At 38.2% G+C, this 20272-nt stretch overlaps 1 protein-coding gene across 5 annotated transcripts in view; it reads right to left on the bottom strand.

The window, feature by feature from the left end:
* Positions 1 to 335: 335 nt before the first annotated feature.
* The window catches only part of AMPD3 (adenosine monophosphate deaminase 3), a 34720-nt gene continuing 14783 nt past the window's right edge, over positions 336 to 20272 (bottom strand). For 3 of the 5 annotated variants that reach the window (XM_067296118.1, XM_067296117.1, XM_013957925.2), the window contains 9 exons: positions 14275 to 14469; positions 13867 to 13998; positions 12828 to 12991; positions 11490 to 11616; positions 10349 to 10512; positions 8133 to 8253; positions 6443 to 6616; positions 5220 to 5330; positions 336 to 4283 (listed from right to left, as the gene is read on the bottom strand). In XM_067296118.1, the coding sequence (XP_067152219.1) occupies positions 4107 to 4283; positions 5220 to 5330; positions 6443 to 6616; positions 8133 to 8253; positions 10349 to 10512; positions 11490 to 11616; positions 12828 to 12991; positions 13867 to 13998; positions 14275 to 14469 (1365 nt within the window). In that variant the 3' untranslated portion in view covers positions 336 to 4106. The remainder of the gene's footprint in view (positions 4284 to 5219; positions 5331 to 6442; positions 6617 to 8132; positions 8254 to 10348; positions 10513 to 11489; positions 11617 to 12827; positions 12992 to 13866; positions 13999 to 14274; positions 14470 to 20272) is intronic. The other 2 variants (XM_067296119.1, XM_067296120.1) reach the window with 2 other exon arrangements.

The raw sequence follows: 20272 nt of genomic DNA, 5'->3' as shown, positions 1-20272 counted from the left end.
AGAGCACCCAGTGACAGTAGGGGGCAGACCTGCAGTACGATTTCACTTTAGGACTTATTGTCAGGTCTAGTGTTGGGATGAATCAGCATAGCTTGTTTTCATTAACACTGAATTACATTAAGTCAGCTAAACCTTTAGCTCTGCTTCCTAAGTGGTGCTTACTAGCTTCTGCATCTCCACTTTTTTCAGTTTTTGTGCTGTGGTAATCCTTAGTTTTGGTTTATCTTCTGTAATCCTAACAATTTAATTGCATAGGTTTTTAGTTCTACTGAAAGGCAGAGATTTTGAACAGCTACAATTTTATTAAAATAGGTACACACACAGAAAACTCTAAGCATGTTCTTTTATCATTTATTTTTCAGTGTAATGCTTAATGTTTCCACAAGAGGCAAAAGATAAACACCACTCAACCAAGGCACAGAGAGAAAAGCAGTTTTTACAGACTTCCCTCCCCCCTTTTTTGGACAGTTATTTAAACTGGGTGACTACTACAGATTAAAGGAAAAACAGAAGGGCCTGGACAGCTAAAGAACAATGATATCAAAAGATGGGTAGCTCTCGGGTAAGAAAAAATCTGTATTATCCAGTGGCAGAGCTAGAGTATCATACAAGGAAGGGCATTACTAGAAATAGTTCAAATAGATACATTATAAATCTCAACTGTAATTAAGTATATCTCAAAAGACTGCTGTGATGTTTAATACCTGTTTTGGTCAACAATGTTATCAGTGGATTTTAAGTGAAATTGTAAAATGCTCTGAACTACCAGATGTAAGGAAGTCTTGAATAATGGTTCAATCTGAACACCAAAAAAATGATGAGAAAACAGGATACTTTCTCATTCTGAAGCAAAACTTAAAAAAAAATAATAAAAAAAAAAAACCACCACCTGCAGTGATGTTCTTCTAGTCCCCCTCTGTACTCTGTTAGAGTAAAACATGAGTTTTGGTGCAACCAGGTTTAATCTCAGCACTATCTGGGAAAAAGTAGCAAGTGCCCCATCTCATATTTGAGTAAAATGTGTAAGAGAGTAATTCAGGTGACAGTAACATTCATCACATACATATCCTAAGACTGCAAGGTTATTTTGAGCAGTCATAACTTAAAACAACTTAAAAAAATACATATATAAATTTCAGAAGTGGACCTGAGAGTCAGTAACTTTTGCCTAATTAAAAGACAACCACAAGAGAGGTAGTAATGTATGCTTGAAAGGATGTGGGTTTGTTTCCTAAAATATAACACTATTAGCTCAATTTATCACTAAAGCAGCACCCCAAGAAGCACTGGAAGCAGAACTGACCCTAAAACAAGGGACTTTCCTTGCAGTAATGGCAGTTTGTGATCATTATCGTCAAAATCCAGATTACTATCCAGTAACAAGCTTCAAATCCAGTTGTGGGTTTTTGTTTAAGAGCTACAGAACTGTTAGAACCTTATATGTTTGAGGTAAGGAAAGCTGAAAGGTATTAAATATACAAAAATTTGGGATAATACTAAAAAAGCTAAATAGTATCTAAGTGACAGACAAAAGAAGACCTAATAGCAATCTTTAGGCAAAAGAACCTGAGTAAAGCAATGATTCTCTTTATTGGATGTATATAATTAAAAGTTAAATTCTTCAAACCAGGTATTTTGCTTGTTCAGACTGAACACATACTTTTTCAGGTAAATAGTAGTATGCTTATAACAGTTTCTTAGTACATTGTACTATTGAAAACAAAGCTTCTGCATTTTATACAGCTAAAATGTTGGAACCACTTTTTTTCCAACTTTGTCCTAAGAAAATTAAAGGTCCTGATAATGTATTATATGAGCACTTAAAATTTCTAACAGTCAATGAGGCCAACAGGTATGGGTTGACTAAGAACTTTGGACAAATTTATTAACAAACACAGAGTTGAGCAGTATCAATAGCACTGTTTCAACAGGGTTTTTAAATGCACAAGGAGTACAAAATCTGGCCCTAGTTGAGCACTGCAGACTTTATGCTAGATCACTGAAGAGCTAAAGTAAAGCCTGTCAACATCTGTCTACAACCATGTTTTGGCTGAAAAAAACCTCTTCAAGCCCTGTAAGCACTGCAGCTGTCTGTGAGCTCAGTGACTCTGGCTAACTGTAGTGTTGCTTGGATGCCCTGAAGGCTGCTCCTGTGTCCCAGGGACCCCTCCACCTGGGAACTTGGGGACCAGCTCCCACCCCATTGCACCCTCAGAGCAGCCTCACATCCAGGCTGCTTCCTTGGGTTCTTTAGGGCAAAACTCTTTTTGTAAGGCTGCCCAGCTATCGGAGGTGATGGGGAATTCCTCCTTCCTTCATTTCAGTGCAGTCTCCCTGCAGTCCCCTTCAGGACAACAGGTACATTAAGAAATCCTCCTTGTAGGTATTGCTTTGAACTCCCACAGCCTGAGGGGAGGAGAGGAGTGTAGTATGTCTCTTAATATGAAGTATAGACATTTATGCTATTAACAAGGTGGTACTGGTGATGTCACCACTGCTACTTCTGGCTGCATTTAGAAGGGAAAGTGAGACCTGATCAGCTCTTGAAAGAAAGGATGTAGGAGGAACTTCCTACTTCCCCAGGAGGAAGGTCTGCCCTAAGAAACCCGAGTGGCCTGAAGCATCTGATGCAGTAACACAGGCAGCCATCTAGGTCAAAGGAGGCTTTATTGGCTAGCACTAATTATTTGCTTTTTATGCATTAATTATGACTTACTGTTCTAAGATGCCTAACTTCTCTATGTATTACATTAGATACCCAGTTGTCTAATTGTAGGCTCAGGATCCTACCTCAGGGACCGTGTGGCTTCAAATTAAGTAGTGTCATGTTGGACTTTCAGACCTTAACATTGTTTGCTGCCCCTAGCCTTGAGTCTTTTTTGGTATAAAACTACATGCAGCTTCTAGGGTAGAGAAGTGCTACCATGTTATTACCTTTAATCTTTCTGAATGAATAGTAGTACTTTGTCTTAAGAAGGATGAACAAGCAGAAAAAAGATTGAAAGTGATAAATATTATAATAGCTATATTTTACTAATCCACCCCATCGTAACTAAAACATTTAACATAAAATGATCTGAAATTACATGTTTTAGGTGGGCTAGCTTCTGTATAAATAGACACTTTGACTTCTTATTCAACTCTTTGACTGACTAAAATACAAACTAACATAAATGTGTAAAAATACGTCAGAAGTAGCACCAGAACCCAGGTTTGGAGTTTCTACCACTGATTGATAAGAACACTTCCTCTGTTCAAGTAAAAGTTTTCTTTACATGCAACCATGAATTTCCAAATACTTTGAACTGGCATATCCACATATTCCCATTAGTTACAAAGCAATTTAAAAAAGTGTTCTCTACTTTCAAGGCAACATTTTCCTGATGCACCTGCACTCATTATTGCAATGTACAATAGTGATGATTTTGACACCATGTTTTCTATTTATTAGATTAAAAAACATTAATCTGCCATTCTTCACAGACATCCAAATACTAGGTGACAACAGGAGGTAATTCTTTAGTCATGAAAAGAGACTACCAGATTTTGGTTTTTCTTGTTTTCCAGTATAACTGCTAAAACATTAAGGTAAAAACTGTGTCAGACCACCTTCCAGAGTGAAAAAGTAGTCTCAAAATTATACACCCCATACAATCTACTAATTAATAAAGGGTTAAACTTACAAGTGCTATATGACATGATTGCCACTGAGATTGGCAAGACAAAAACAGGTGCAAGTATCCTGTCAGCAGCTGCAGTATTCTAAGCAGCATATCACAGATGCATTATGAATATTCTCTGTAGTTTTCCAAGCTACAATACAATGTACAGTTAAAACAGTATGAAACAATTGATACATGATTGTGAATTTGCATCTAACTTTTACAGCAGTTTTTCAAAGCCTAATGTTTATAGAAACAAATTTTTGCAATGAGAATAATGCAGTAAAAGATAACAGCAAATGTTGTTTTACCGTCCATAGATATTCTATTTCTCTCCATATTGTTCAGTTATGTTTTGGTAGCGCTCAGTGACAGATGATTCAGTATTAATTAGCATGTGATCCTGGTTAGGAGTGAAAGGTTCTAGTTTCTTTGGGTTTGAAACTACTTTGACAGAGCAGAAATCTGTTCTGTTTTCATAGCATCAGCCAGGAAACTAAGTTCATTGCACAGTGTCTCATACCTGAAGGCCATCCGGATCTGTGCAACATTTGTCTTTCGAATGTCATTTCCCTCAGGCCCTTCTTTACAGTAATTCACCCCTAAGAATTTCTGTTTTTCCTATGAAAAAGATTAAACATAAAGGAAGAAGTCAGTTCAGCTGCTTTGATTTATTGCATAACTATGTTAGTTGAATGACTCTGATGCAAGTGAAAAGAGTAGCTTCAACCAGCTGGCTGCTGAACTTTACCTCAGGGTCTTACCACCTGTGGAGATTTTAAGGCTAAAGTTTTTATACATATGATTACTCCCAGTGGTACACTCAATCCGGCTTGCTAAAACCCTCTGTGGTTGTATTTGGTCTTGACTACTACATCTTTCAAGTGAGAGGTCAAAAATAGGCTTAGGTTTCTTTGGTTAGTTATAATAAAGCTGCACAGGAGGAAAAATTTATAATTGTCACTAGAGAATACCAGAGGAAACAATAGAATATACTTGTAAAGCCCTTCCCATACCAGCTCCTTGAATGTGACATAGAAAAGAGGATGCTCTAAAGTAAGTCTTAAAAAGTGCCATGGATTTAGAGTTTTAAAGCCAAAGGGGGATTTAATTTAGTCCGTCTGCCTATGTAAAACAGAACAGTTTCTGTAGTACTCCTGCTAACTAAAGCATATCTTGCTTAACAATAGGTAGTTTATTGTTATTCAGTGCAAGACGTGATGTATAAAATTACAGAGAGGCGGAGACGTGGCAACTGTAGAACTAAAGGTTTGGTTGCAAAGGGAGAACTGAGTATAAACAGGCACCTGGTCTCTGTGTAGATTTTGAGAATTCCAATTGGTAACTTTAGTGTAACTTTAATATTCTTTGTTTAAGACTGCACAGCAGATAGTTTCGGAATATTTTTGGGAAAGTGCATAGAGACATGCACGTGCAAACACATCACATACATAAGCACCTGCTATTCAGTTTTCAAACTGTATTAGCTTCTTGGTTCCTACTCACCCTAATATTTACCAAAAAAGAAAAAAAAAGGTATTTTTCAGCTACAATTACCTTATCTGACAGTCCACTCTGTAGTACGCTGTTTCTTGCTATTTCACACAAGTCACAGGTACTTAGTTTCCACACCTGAGCTGCAATGGCATATTCCTCCATGAGAGCTTCCTGTATCACCAAAATATGTTTAGTATTAAACGATACATAAATAAGGTATAAATGTGGATGTGTACTCTTACTAATTAAAGAATTTATACATGCTCTTTAGACAGCTCTGTAAAATTAGAGGCTTAAGACTTCAACATCAAAATTACTACTGAACAGAATTGTTTATTTCAAATTTCCCAAGGGTGATTATTAAGTAATTAATAGGCACTGTGTACCTAGTTTTCTTAGACTAAGAAATTGCAGTCTGCGGTCCAGATCCTCAAAGGCATTTATGCACATAATTTCAGCTGAGATCCCAGAGAATGCAAATACATTGGAGGATCCATGCTTAAATCTTTAATGAATATGTACAGAGATAGACAGGCAGCAGGGTCATTTCTCACTTCTGACCTTCTGCACAAGGAGGTAGGCTCTGCCTATAGCAGGCTGTAACAGCTGGGGATGCTCCGTGCTACATGCACGTCAGCTGGCATTGCGTTACAGCTGTGGAGAAAGCCCCCACAGAGCTCTGTCTTTTCTAGCAGAGACCTGTCACAGGCAAGGAGAAGCAAGCCTGGGTGAAGCCGGCCAGAGTTCTGCTTGTCCTTGGAACACAAACAGTCGAGCAGTGCACAGGCTGCGGCACAGCGCGACTCAGGTTGGGGCCAGCTGTGGAGTCAGGGCACTCTAAGGAGAGACCAGGCATGTCTCTCCTGCCAGGCCACCCAAAGGCGAGCATCAGCATCAGTTTGCTGAGCAGTCAGCTTATACATCATCTTCAGACTCCACATGGTGTTTCTGTAATGTGCTTCCACAGATTTATTAGTAAGGAAACTGGACTTCCCTGCACTCTAGAGGATTTATGAAGGCTCAAACCTCCCTCCAGCCTCACTGTTCATTCTATACTTCAGCAGCCAGCATTGGAGAGGCAAGAGTACAAAAGAAACATAATTAGGAAGTTAGACATTTCCTTCTGAAACCTAACTGTGAGTAGTAGACTGAAAATGAGGGAGAATAATGAAAGACATCAAACTTTACATCCTAAGCAATGATATAAAATACCTTTTGGGCCACTTTGGGCCTATGTCGCACTGTTGCCAAATTCAAAGACGGGACTTTTTTGTGACTCTTACCTTTGTATAATGAAACTGCATAGGATCATCTGTAGAGAGAGAGACATGAAGTCCCTTATGTAGAAATTCCCGTAATGGATTTTTTGAGTACTCCAGGAACAGGCTGTTGTTACTAAGCGGAGACATGGCAATGGGTATTTGTGCAAGATAATAAAGATACTGGAGAACCGGACTCTGTAAAAACAAAACACAATCATTGTTTAATGCCACTATGGGATAATGAAAAAAAGAAGGCTTTCTCTTGGAGAAAATGAAAACAGAATTACAGAGGGAGGACTAAGACCAAAGAATTTAAGTTGACACTGAACTTGGTGGCTTTCTTTGTAAATTAGAAAATATTTAAGAGTCTAAATTTTAAATGTTACTAATCTTTATGAAAATAATATATATTCTTCAAACATAGATGCAGTCTCCTCCTTAAAAATACGGTGGCTTTTTAATATTAATGTAGCTTAATTAGTGTACATGACTATCAAGGGAACTGCATTTAATACTAACAGCATCCCTCCCCCAAAAGCTGAAAGTCACAAATAACAGATGTATCAGAACTGCTAAGCAATCTTACTTCCAAAACTGCAGTCCAATAGATAAACTTTAGGAGCAGAAAGTTTAATTTATTAGAAGCATGTGTTCTGTGCACATAATATAAATAATCTATGGGTCACCTTCTCATCTTTATTCATTACTACTTTTGGATTAACCAACCAGTGAACTTGACAAGCGCCTTTATCATATCTATCTGCTATGCCAGGTTTATTCCATTCTTGGTCTCACAGAAATAGAGGTGATAAGCAGGAGAAGAGTAAAGAGGAGAATGTTCTAGTCATGCACAGTCTTAGTGCAATGTCTGGGTCTAATTTTAGGAATACTGGTTCTGAGGGAAACATCACACATGATTTTAGGCCAAATTTTTCTTTGTCCTTGGATACTTCTAAAAATATGGAGAGAGTTTTCCTACATTAATCAGGAAATCCAAATTATAGAACTCTTGCAACAGAACTACTCTAAACTCGGTGCAAATCTGCCACCCACTGACCAATTATTTTAACTACAAAAGTGTTGCCTGGGGATGAGGAGTCGTGTGATGGGTTTTATCCAGTTAATACTGATATGTCAGGAATGATAATGTTTGTCCCAGTCATAACAGTCAAGTTGTATATGCAAGATTGCCAGTTATATTAAACTTCTTCATTAAATGATTCCAGTGATGCTAGCTATAAATAATCAAAACCTTAATGAACCTTTGAATGAAGGGTAGGGATGCCAGTCAGGGAAAACCACCTTTGTCCCTATGCTGACGGAACTAAAGCTTTCCCAAAATTCTGAGAGTTAAACTAGGGAATAGGAACAAGTCTAAGCAATTTTTGCCATTGTAATTCTTCCTCTGCTTGCAGTCACCAAAAACAGGTGCTTCCCAGTCCTTCACATACCTAAACAGTCAGTCTTCCTATAAAGACACAGCTTTAAAATATTAACTTAGGAACAGACGTATTTTTGTAAATCAAGTAAGGACCAGGAAGCTCAGCATTTCCTTGAGCCTATTGCTGTTCAAAGTAAAGAGTTATTTGTGCCATGCTAAGAAAATTAATTTTGGGCTGCCCAGATAAAGTGTATTTGGTGATTGCTAGCTGAACCAGTGACTGATGTCTAAGCAGATAGTAATTAATTTAGATGAACAACCAAGCCATACCTTCTTCAAGAGCAATCCATGTGAAATGTTGTCAGCTGTCAGAAAGGCTGATACAAGGTGCGTGATAGACCCGGCTTCTCCACAGTGAGGTCGAAACAGAAAAGTACACATGCCTCTTTCCCTGAGGAAATTAAAAGTAAGTTCCTCTACAAGAAATATCCTCATCTATTTTGTATGCAATCATTAATATGGGAATTTAAAGAATTTATTAAAATGGAGACAGTTATTTTCATAGAGTTTGACATTACACCTAATCTAACAGGCCTGCCTGTAGGCTGCTGTCAAGAGGGGCAGGTCCCTGTCCCCAAGCCCCTTCCACCTGACATGTTTGTATGGTCCTTCTTCCTTGCTTCATCCCCTGCTTACATCTCATTTAGTAATTGCTTAACTGCTGAATGAATAGTTAGCATACTGATTTCAGGGGAGGGAATTGACAGATGGAAAGCTAGGTGAACCAGTGCAACCTGTGGCCGTATAATTCCTAGATCAAGTAAGAGGAAAGAAGTGGAATTACGTAGCCCAGAGTGAACTAACACTGCCCAGTGTGGTTACAACCTGCTGTCTCACTAAATTAAGTGTAGCATAAAACCACAGCCTCTGTAGCATAGAGATTATCTAGGAGTCTTGGTTGTTTCACTAGACTTGACACTCTGTAATTTCTAGAATTATTATATTTGTATCATGAACATTAAAAATGATGCTGAGTTATAACTTATAAAGGACCCTGCTTACACTGCGTAGACAAACATCGTGCAGTTTTTGGAGATGTTCAAAACAATTTCAGCAAGGACTGCTGGAGTATAAAACAGTTCTGGGTTGGATGTTTACTAATGTTTTTTCCTGACAAAGGATTTGAGGGTGTAATTCATCCTTGATGACTTTGCTTATACTATCTAAAGCATAAAACAGTCCTACAAAGGACTGGCTGTGATGCCCCACATACTGACTACATTCAACAGGGGTGAACAGTTCTAATGACTCATTAATCAGTTGTGTCGTTATCTGACCTGGCTCTGAAGAAGATTTAATGATCATCTAGAGAGATCTTCAAATAGTGGTTGAAATAATCTTAAGGTAAAAAAGAAATGCCTACATTCTGACAGAATCTCTCTCTTCGGAAAAGAAAAACTGCAGACTACAGAGAATGTAGAAGAAGTTAGGAGAAAGGGATGACTTTTTTTTATTTCTGTAATGGAAAGAAAGACACAACATAGCAAATACATAACAAATAGGCCCATCTGCTGCAAGTACAAGGCAATTCAAGCTGGATGTATTTATTATGAGTTTTGATTATATAGGGTGGTAGAGAACGAAATGCATGAGATAGATAGATAGTAGTGGGAGAGGAGGAGTGTTACATTGAATGTTAACTTGAGTAAGACTCTTGTTAAAATGATAGTCTGTGCACCTCCTATAAGAATATCTCAGAAAAGTGTATAAATAGTAATGAAACAACCCCTCACAAGATAGACGATGACATTGTAATATCAATGGATAACCTCATTGTGCCTTGATTTGAGTAAGCTGCGCAAATCACTCAGTGAGTCAGCCACAAAGTCAGAAGCATAAGTTAGAGTTGAATTTCAGGCTCTACTGAGCCAATGGCAAAATTTGCTTTCTACAGTCATGATATCATGATATCACATCTAATACCCTAACTTAAAGTAGTAAAACTGAATGAGCCGGCAAGCATGTCAAAATAAATTAACCAAATGGGCAGTTTATAATTATGGTCTCTTTTGCATATCTTTGATCCATAAGAGCTGCAGCCCTTAAACCAAAATTTCACAGCATAATGTTGTTTCTCTAAAATTACCAGAAGATAATGAGTTAGCAAGAGAAGCTGTTCTGAGCATATTAAATTTAAAAATTCATTGTGAATCCAAGCAAAGGTCACCAAGCCAGTTTTGTGGAATTCCTCCTTTTGTTTAATTTCTTCTGATTTAAGGAATTCACAAAACAGATACACACAAATATCAAACTAAGCTGTTAATCTGATATCTCTACAATTTCTGAATATTTCATTTGAATTCATTCTGCAGTAAACATTTTCAAAATATCCCGTGTACTCCTCTTGGACTCTTTAAAATAGTTCTTCAAAATAACCTTTGCTTCAAAAGATATATGATCTAGACACAGATTTAGATTGAGAGCAAGATTATTACTTGATTTCTTCTTTTCTGAAAACCTGTTACAGAGGAAGAATAGCTACTTACCTCCTAAGGTTATTTAGCAGCATGATGTTGACATACGTGTAATACAAATAATAGCTGTACGGGGGATTCTTCTCACTGGTCCAGAGGTCAGGGTTAAGGCTCTTGTCAGAGAACATATGGCCACTGTGTTTGGATTCATCATCAACACTGTCAAAGCCAGTCACCTGGTGGGAGAAGAGATTCACAGGAATTAGTGTTTTCAAGAAGCAAACTTTGTTATTACTGACTCTCACTTCAGCACTTGCTTGTACAAAGCATCTACTACTCTTTCTGTAAGTTGTTTCCTTCCTCATGCTGGCAGTCCTACTGCTCTGCCCTCTTGCTGTAACACGCAGACAGCAGCAATTATGCTTTTTCTCTGTAACACTGCCCAAACAGCAACACTGGTTCCAAAACCTAGTTCTAGGAAGAACTAGCGGAAGTATGGATACAGAACAAGGATGAACATGGCACATTTTGCCTGTTATGCAGGAAGACGAGTGAACAGGAGTGATAGAGTTTCCTGTATTTTATCTTTTGAGACAAATAGGAGGCCCTGATACACAAAAGCCTTCATATCCTTATAGGAGGAAATATTCCTCTAAAATTCACTCAGATCCAGATTATAATCTTTTAAACTCATCTGCTGTGTCGTCCTGAAAGTAGCTGAAGGCCTTAGGCTCCCAGGAAACCTTGAAGTTCTGATCTGGGGCATACTCAGAAATGTCTCCATTTTATCAGACCCCAGCAGCTACATCCCTGCCTCTCGTCTGAGTCATATCAGGATCTGCATATTGTTTCCCTTCACTTGCCTCCTCTTTGGAGGCCAGTCCAACAGGCAAGCTCAGGGTACACATCCTGGATTAGAACATTCCCTCTGTTCAAGTGCACATGCAGATTTTCTGATTGTTCTTTATAGAGAGGATTATTGGGTGGACAAATAGTTGTTGAGCTGTTTTAGATTAAATAAATGGTGACCATTTAACAACAGGACCTTACCCAGACTTTTATTAAATTGTATATCGAGGTTGTAAAACGATACGAGTAATCTACAGAGAAGAAGGTTTTGTTAGCGTCTGGCAATTGCTGTCGACAAACCAAGATCTTGGGTGTAGGAGAGGATCTATTTTGTGTAAGCCACTGGAGTTCCGAACATACTTACATATTTGAGGAAAAGGTGCAGTTCTTTGTGCTCCTTGGGATTGATTGTTGCCTCAAACAAAGGTACAAAGATGTTCTCCAACATCTTCCCAAAACTAGGCAGAATATTTTTTGACCTAAATATATCACTGAAGGGGAAAAAAAATATACACAGTTCTGACTATTTATTCTTTAATCAACTGATTAGTAGTTTCCCCCACCTTTACATTTTCTAATTATTTGTATATATCGTTAAGGCTTCAGTTCAACCAGGATTCAGAAATCCAAAGGTTTTGTCATGGCAGGGATTGTCTCTATTCCCTGTCTCCTGCACTGCCTGGCACTCTGGCTGTTTCAGGCTATGTTGAAGCTCCTGGGTGCTCCAGCAATACAGACACTGAACAGTGGTAGATGCCTTCTCAAGAACAGCAATCCTTTCCCTTACAGCAATCCCAGTACTAAAAGGTGAGAGGAAGGATTATCCCTTGTGAAAGATTCCATTTTCCAAAGTTGCAAATACTCCCAATGAATATAAAATGTTCTGTTGGTTTACCAAGGCTCTCAGAGAAGGGACACAGTACTTCAGTGTGTCATTAACTGCATGACTGAAGTTGCACTCCATTTTGTACAGAAAAAATTTCTACATGAGAAATTAAAGGCAAGAAACTTTCTCTCTAATGAGAAATATATTCTGGGGGGATATATGCGACCGTAACAGCTCTTTTTGTGCTCAGATTACAACCACTTAATTTCAAAATATGAAGCTCAGCTATCAAGGCTGACAAAATTATCATGGGAGAGAGTAGTAGAAAAATAGAGCATTTAATAGAGGAATTATAGTCCCAAAGGGTGCTTAAAAATTAAGGAGAATTGATACTGATTTAAGCTTGCAGATCAAAACAATTTGGATTGCATTTCCAAGCTCATTGATCATTTAGTGACTGACGTTGAGGAAGTTTGATGATACAATTTTGCAGAGCATTTTTCACTTTTTTTCACATTTTTGGAATTCAGATTTGATTTATTTTCATTACTAGATTACATTTGAACTTGCCTTTGAAATCAGCTTAATTTCACCCTGTTGTGATTTCTGTTGTTTTTAGTATCTTTGGGCAAAGAAATATTTTACAGTAGTTTTGAATAGCTTCAGAAAGAATGCATTCAAATCGCTTCCTCAGCCCTCCCCCCACAACTGTCAGGAAAACTGTAGCGATGGTCAAGAAAATAGTTGCCAGACTGTTACTTACAAATAGAACTACAGGACAGCTCATAAATCATCTAAAGAAACATCAGATATTAAAACACATTCATTTGTATGATTTCAAACTGTTAAACTTACCAAGAGCTCCTGCTTACTTACTAGATTCTGGGAACCTGAATTATCCAGCGCATATTAGGTGAGTAGACTTTATGTTTAATGAACCATTTTGCCAAGTTCTGCCATTCATCTGGAGACCGTCCATAAATGGATAACCGGGGTTCTGTGTACTGGTATTTACTTTCTTCTAGTTCACAGGCTACTTCCTATTGAATAATAAATATATTTACTTTAATATGGACACTACAGAGCATTCACAGCTAGTAGTATAGTATATTTATTGCTGTGTTTTTGTCAGACCAGACATAACTCTGTATTGTCACCCTTTAAAGATAAAGAGAACCTCTTGTCTGTTAATCCATTATTTTATTTTAATTATTTAACTATTCTACCAGGTTGCTGTTTCAGAAATCATTTGAGTATAATTAAACGTAACACCTGGATTTAGAGGACCAGATTCTTGTGCAATTACTATTAATACCATTGCAAGACTTACAATTAATGCTGGTAAATCAGAATGATACTACTTTATATTGTAGTAAATTACTACATAAAATATGCAGAGCAATGGAGACTCTGACCCAGAATCCAGGATAGTTAGTAATATTAAGGCCATTAATTTCAGACAAGCACTTCTGTAGATATAAGAAGAGATGACATCCAGCTCAGGAATACTACTAATTCTTTTGCTGAAAAAAGAGAACGTGAAGCCTGTGCATGTATGTGCAGATACAGATTATGCAGAGGAGCTTTCCTAGCTCTCCCTTCTCTAGCAACTAGCACTAACCAACTACATCCTAACTAAATATTAAGCCAGTGATTTGAGCCCTGGCTACTCTCCATTAGTTTGAAATTGCACACAACTCTGCTTTGAACTCATACGCCGGTTAGAGCTCATACAACTGCTGAGAAAGCAGCGATGGCTGACTTAGCAGAGGTCTTTTTCTGATGAATTGCCAGAGCAACCTTAATACTTGGGAATCACTTAACCATTGTATTAACTGTAGATATAATTATGATGTCACGAATCTTTTACAAAGCCCAATTTCTCTACAACTGGAAAAGCACAAAAATTGTTTACCTTGACCATACGAGCAAAGTATTCACCACCAATGTAGTTCTCAGTTTTCAAATACAAGTCCCTCAGCTCACTGGCACCAACTGGATTGTATTTAGAATTGAATTTGTCAAATCGGTGAAATGTTTGACGACCCTGTAGGAGGAAAAAAAAAAAGAAAAAAGCAATCCTCACAACACTACCCAAATAAACATGGTTAAAAGTACACAAATAGCTTATAAATTAAATTGCCTAGCCATAGATTGCACAGGAAAGAAAGAACCTATGCTAACTTACTTCAAGCATGCAAAAAAATGCATGAGTTCAAATTCTGATTTAATAAGTTATCATGCAAAAAATTGTAGAAACCAGGCTTTTACACTTACAGAATATTGCTTTCTCTCTTTTATTTTGGTAATATAATAGACTTACTGCATGAACATCTAAAGAGTCTACAGTGAGGTCATAAGGGTCCATGTGAAGGCTTTCAAACACTTGCTTTAAAGTCATCTTCTTGCCTTTTTTCTCTGCAACAATCCTGTGTGGCTCCGTTTGATAAGTGTGCTTAATAAACCTCAACAAATGTTTCTGGTTCATGCAGGCGGCAGCATGGATATGAGTATCAACCTGAAATCAAAAAGTTACTCTTGCTCATCATCTGTATACATAAACTTAAATTAGCAAAGTATCTATGTCAGAGACAGTGACTGAAGTCTTCTAAAATATTCCTTAAGTAACAAAGGGATTAGTGTCTAAGCAAGTCAAAATGTTCCAGCACCGTGTGATTTTGTTTTGCAGGGAGGTATTTATTTTTACATTGCAAATAAGTTAAAATAGCCCTCAATTAATAGTTTCCTTCTTGAAAAAAACTTTTGAAAAAAGGCTTTTCAAAAAGTTAAGATACAGTACAAAGGCTAATTATGGAATCTGGGTCCAGATAAATTTGACACTTTCTTAGAAAAAGCTCCCTAGCTTTTTATTTCATTCATGAATCAATGATGCCTTTCTAGTTATAGACTGTAGTTATAACCATCATCTCTGACTGAAAGGACCTGCAATTCTTATCTGTTTCCTAAAGCATAAGTCTAAAAATTTTATGTGGTTGAAATACAACAATAACTTAGGTCACTAGAACTATAACATAAACACCTGAGAGAGTTTTTTCACTATTTTTCCAGGTTTAATCATAATATAACACTCATAATCTGAACAGATTTTTCAGTCCCTTCAGATCTCTTAATGCACTAAAGAAAGTACAAGCCTTATAGAAGGGCTGAGAGAGTTCCATTTTTTTCTGGAATTTATAAAAAACAGAACAGCGCCGCCGCCGCCGCCGCCCCCCCCCCCCCCACACACACACACAAGAAGAACCAAATAGCTTACACAGATCTGCTTTTCTTTTGCTCAGAAGCTCACAATGCTATTTGGGCAGCTGATATTAGAACACAATCCAAAGAAACAACTGAGGAATTTTGGGGTTTAAGTTTTCCCTTCAGTATGTGCAATTCCTTAGGTCTTTCCAACAGATATATACGGTGAACGACCTATTCCCCTTGCATTCAAGGGTTCATTATCATAACTTCACACAGATAAAGAATAGAGGAAAAAAAAAACAAGTATATTCCCCAACATATTTAGCTTGTTTGCAAAGGCAGGTAATACTAATGACTTCCTGAGGACTAAGTACCTGAAAGGGGAGAAAAGGCCTTGGTTAGGATAATGGCTTGAAGGAACCTCACAGCACAGCAATATCCAGTGAGTGGAGCCATGAAGCTGCTGCTCCAAGTTGCATACGTCATGAAGCTCCTTGAGAAATTCTGATTGAACTAACCAGGAGCTACAGACACAGCCTATTGTCAGTCCTGGGCAAAACAATGAAACAACTCAAAAAAACAAATTACTATCAACTTTAAAAACACTGATTAGATTTCATAGCTAACAAGATGTGGCACAACAATGGCCCTGGGGACAGTTTGACAGACTCTGAAATTGTCTTCAAGTCCAGACTGCCAAATCCTAGCAGCAGTAGTTTCAGCTCAACCCAGCAGCCAAAAAGCTACAACCTTTTGGCTAAGCTTCCCTTTTCCTCCAGCCCAGATCCTACCTGGGCACAGATGGCCATGAGCGCAGGGACGTGGCCAGAAGCAATCACAGCTTTCCCTATTTCTAGCATCCTGCCCTGTGCACCAACTGCTGGGTGCCAAAGACGAGTCTTACAGGAACAAGCCCAATTAGCAGAAAGGTTCTGCAGCAGAGGCAGGAAGCAACATATAGTCTGTTTGTAATACACGTTGCAAGGTGATATATCAACAGGGGCAGGATAGTTCACACAATCAGGTTAAAAAGCATCACAGACACCACTTCTGTCCTATATATTGCTAGGGGATGTTTTGAAGTCATTGTAAGTAACATTTTACCATAAAGTCTTACGTAAAACTATAGCTGAAAGGGCTGCTGTAACTCTCGGACAGAATAAGAAAGGAGCTTCAAAGCAGAAATAAGAAATAATTTTGCCTCTAGACAACACTGGTAACGCGGCTGACAGAATGCAGCTAGTTCTGCTGTCTACATTTAAGGGTTTAAAAAAAACAAAAACAAAAACAAAAACCTGACAATGTTCCCAAGAAATGTCACAAAAGGAAACAGGAGTTAGAAAACCACACTGCCTTGTGATTGCAAAAATGCAATCTATTTGGGTTCTCAAGGTGCAGTTTGGGAGTTGATCAACTGTATACAGGTATTTGCACATCCAAAAGAGACCATGAGAGAGAAAGGGAGCTTTTCAGTCTTGCAAATAATGGCATAACAAGACCTGATGGTTGGAAATTAGATACAAGTTCCTAAAAATATTTAGAAATTTACACTAAAACTGGAACAGTTTGGACCCACTGCATGGTGGTTTTCAAGATGACAGTAGCTAGCATTCCCAGAGACACACTCCCAAGAAAAGTTGCATAGACTGTATGCAAGAAGTCACACTAGAAGTGATTCTGAAACCATCCTGCCAGGAGGAGTCACTGAATCTAAATTTCTGCAAGAGTTCTCATCTGGGACTCTTCTACTGTCCAGTAACCTGCAACCTGGAAACATGGGCATTTGCAACATAAGACCAATGTGTTCCCTTTTGCCCAGTGGCTACCTCTGATGCTTTCAACAACAAAAATATTTGTTTTGTGATGTCCTGATCTACTTTTCCTTCACAAATCCTAGTCCCCACAGCCTGATAATCAGAAAACCTAGACAAACAGCTAAATTCTCAACCAAAGAGGGAGCAGATCATGGAACACCTGGATGGATGACAGCCATGCTCCTGCTGTGTAAACTTCAGCTTATGCTATGACATACAGTCCACAGAAACGCCACTGTTTTACTTGGCACATGTAGTCATTTATTTTGCAGTTTGTACATGCAGATGTCAGTGCATCCTTCTAAGGGTAAATATATTTCCATGCAAACATTAATAGCATAACTAAAAGACCAGGACAGAAACTGGGTCCCAAACATTTCTATGCAATTGTTAATCATAATCTAGTTCAAATATGCTAGACATTATACAGCTGAATGAAAAAGCAAGAAACAGTCCCATCTCAAAGTATAGACCATGAAGAAAGAACTACACTGCTAATGCACAATAAACACTGCTGTGTTTAAAACAGTACAGACAGCTCTGCTGATCATATTATTATGCTCCTCAGAGTCTTTGTGCAGACATTTGAACATGACCGCATTTTATATATGCTTACTCAGGTTAGAAGTTTTCTGTTTTGGAAACAGACGTTCAGTAGGAGGTCTTCCTGGACCAGTGAAATACTATCAACTACTAGGTTTGGTTAATTTTTATGGGACAATGAGATAGCAGTAAGTAGATGCAGCATAAGTGCTAAGCATTGAGGAAGAACAAAGTATAAGCATAGAATACCAGCTGTAGGGAACCTGAATAAGCGTAGTTTATTTAATTGCACAATGTGTTAGTTCCAGTGGTGGCTCAGCTACTGAAATTCATGAGTCTTACAAGTAAACACTTCCTCTTTGTTTAAAATCAACATGAATTCACTCCTGTTAGGAGGACAAAGAGGGAAAGGGAGGAGGCAATTTTGCTTCTTTTGTTTGCTTGCATGGAAGAATCAAATGACAGTCGTAACTGCATGTCTTTTAAAGTCCTGCTTCTCTCTGAGAAACAGTTCTGCCTTTGAAGATTTCCAGTGAAATCTTCCCCAGTCCCCACAACCATATCACACACAGCTCTATAGCTGAGCTAACCACATGAAAGCTTATTCTCTGAGAACCAAGACTTGCCTTTTTTTTCCCTCCCTTTCCCTACATATTATTATCGCTTTCCTGGAATCTCTCTCATCCTTTTACCAAAGGATGTTTAGTACTTTGGCTACCTTTTTTAACTACCCAGTATATTTTGACCTTTAGGCAAGCTGTAACTTTACAACAAAAATCTTAAAGACCACACCACCTGTCCTTCAGTCTGTTTTTAGAAGCAACATGACTTTTGGGGAAGGTTTTAATGACTTAAGCCTTGACCTACTCTAGCACACAATTCATTAGGATGTGCTTTTATGCATGTTCACAATTCAGGATGCAAACCTACCTACATGAAGCATCTAAACACAGAATCCTTCAACATAGCTGATATTTTGTGTCTGGTTTGTGTGGGGATTTTTTAATCTTTATTTGAAATGTTATTGTGTTAGCAAATTGTAACTAAGTTCTTACTATTTATTATGAAAGTCACTTATATAGAGAACTGGAACCAATTTAGTTCACTTAAGAGTAATGAATGCCCCCTTTGTCTCCTTCCTTCTCCCCCCCAAAAAAGACAAGGTACTCCCATTTTTAAGCTGTTATTATTTCATTCTTCGCGTAGTACATGTACTAAGCTAAGGTTTTTCAGGGACATGCATAACAAGCCTCTACCACCAGGTCTATTTGCAAGTATTGCTTCTATTTGCATTTCCAGATTTGTTACAAGGCAACATCAGCCCATTTTCTGCTAAAAAAACCCTCCTCTGTGGCATGCCCTTAGCTGAGTTTCATGACTGCAGTTCTTATTCTCACCTTTCCCCAAAATGGAACATTTTACTCAAGGTCACATTAACCTTCAATGGAAAGAAGCGGCACAGTGACAGACGAAAGCCTGTCTTGGAACACAGAACACGCCTCGCATGAGCTCACTTTTTACCCAGTGAATATAATGGTTAATGCAAAGGTTTCCTTAATTTTTTTAATTCCGTCATCTCATTCAAGTAGTGGCTGACATCAGTTTTCTTTCATTAAGGGATGGTAGAATTCCTTTTGATCAGCAGTTTTTCATGCAATGGAGTCAGATGCTCTTCCTCTGCACCTTCGCATTTCAGACCATCCCCTTCCTCTTCTTACTGGCCTGAACACTTTTGCCATTCTCCGTCAGCAGCCTTTGTGAATGAAGTGCTCGTACTGCTCAGTCAAGACAGTTACATCTGCATACAGTGTACAGCTTACAGCTTGAAGGAGTTCCCACTGCCCTCTGAATCACATCTCACCCCACCAGCTTCCCATAGCCACTCAGCCTCTTTCCTCTTCCCACATTGCTTCTCTTTCCTCACACCGTCTCTCAGATCTCCACAAAGCATCCATCTCAGAGCTATCTTATGGACGCTTATCTGTGCATATCAAATATACAGCATTGCACTGAATTAGGCACATGCTCTAGTTTTAGAGCAGTAAAGGATAAGCAGAGCAAAACAAATGCCATAAGCAGCTCATTAAACAATACTGAACTTTTCTAGTACTTAAATTAGCAGTATCCTCAGCTGTAAACTACTTGTCATTCTACACACATGCTTTAACCTCTAAATACTTCTTGCCCCAAATCCATGAGCTTCATAAGCTTCTTGTGTGGCTGTACTCACTGCAAAATGCACAGTCAAACTCTGTAATGTTTGTATTCACATGAATGCAGAAACATGCTGTTAAGAATAATTAATTTCTCTTTCCAGTCTTCTAATTGATAAAAGAAAGGATAGAGGAAAAGTGTTTTTTTTTTTTTAATGGTCTGTACAGAATTCTTACATTATAATGATCTGACTTTTTGCCTCATCGTTATTACTTGCTCACTTGCAAGGTTGGTGGTAGACACAAGAATTTACCTCAGCATCTCTGCAAGATAGAAGGGGAGAAGTAGTATGCACAGTGCTTTAAAAGCACAAAGTCCTGCTTTACTGCCAGTTAACAGTGGTAAGGTGCAATTACATGTAATGCTAACACTGTAGCACAGGTGTACAGAGGCATTCCTGTCCTTTGAGTGTGATGCTAACCCATAGGCCTTCCTTCTTACTTACTGTCACTTTTGGCATGTACGTAGAAATTTAATTTCAAAGTCAGTAAATAGTTACCAAAAACAAAAATCTGCAGTCTGGAAATCTGTTAATTCTGCCATGTA

Source organism: Apteryx mantelli, chromosome 4 (assembly GCF_036417845.1).
Source record: "Apteryx mantelli isolate bAptMan1 chromosome 4, bAptMan1.hap1, whole genome shotgun sequence".
Taxonomy (NCBI): domain Eukaryota; kingdom Metazoa; phylum Chordata; class Aves; order Apterygiformes; family Apterygidae; genus Apteryx; species Apteryx mantelli.
Note: the sequence above shows the minus strand (reverse complement) of the source record. Positions and strands in the feature narration are given on the sequence as shown.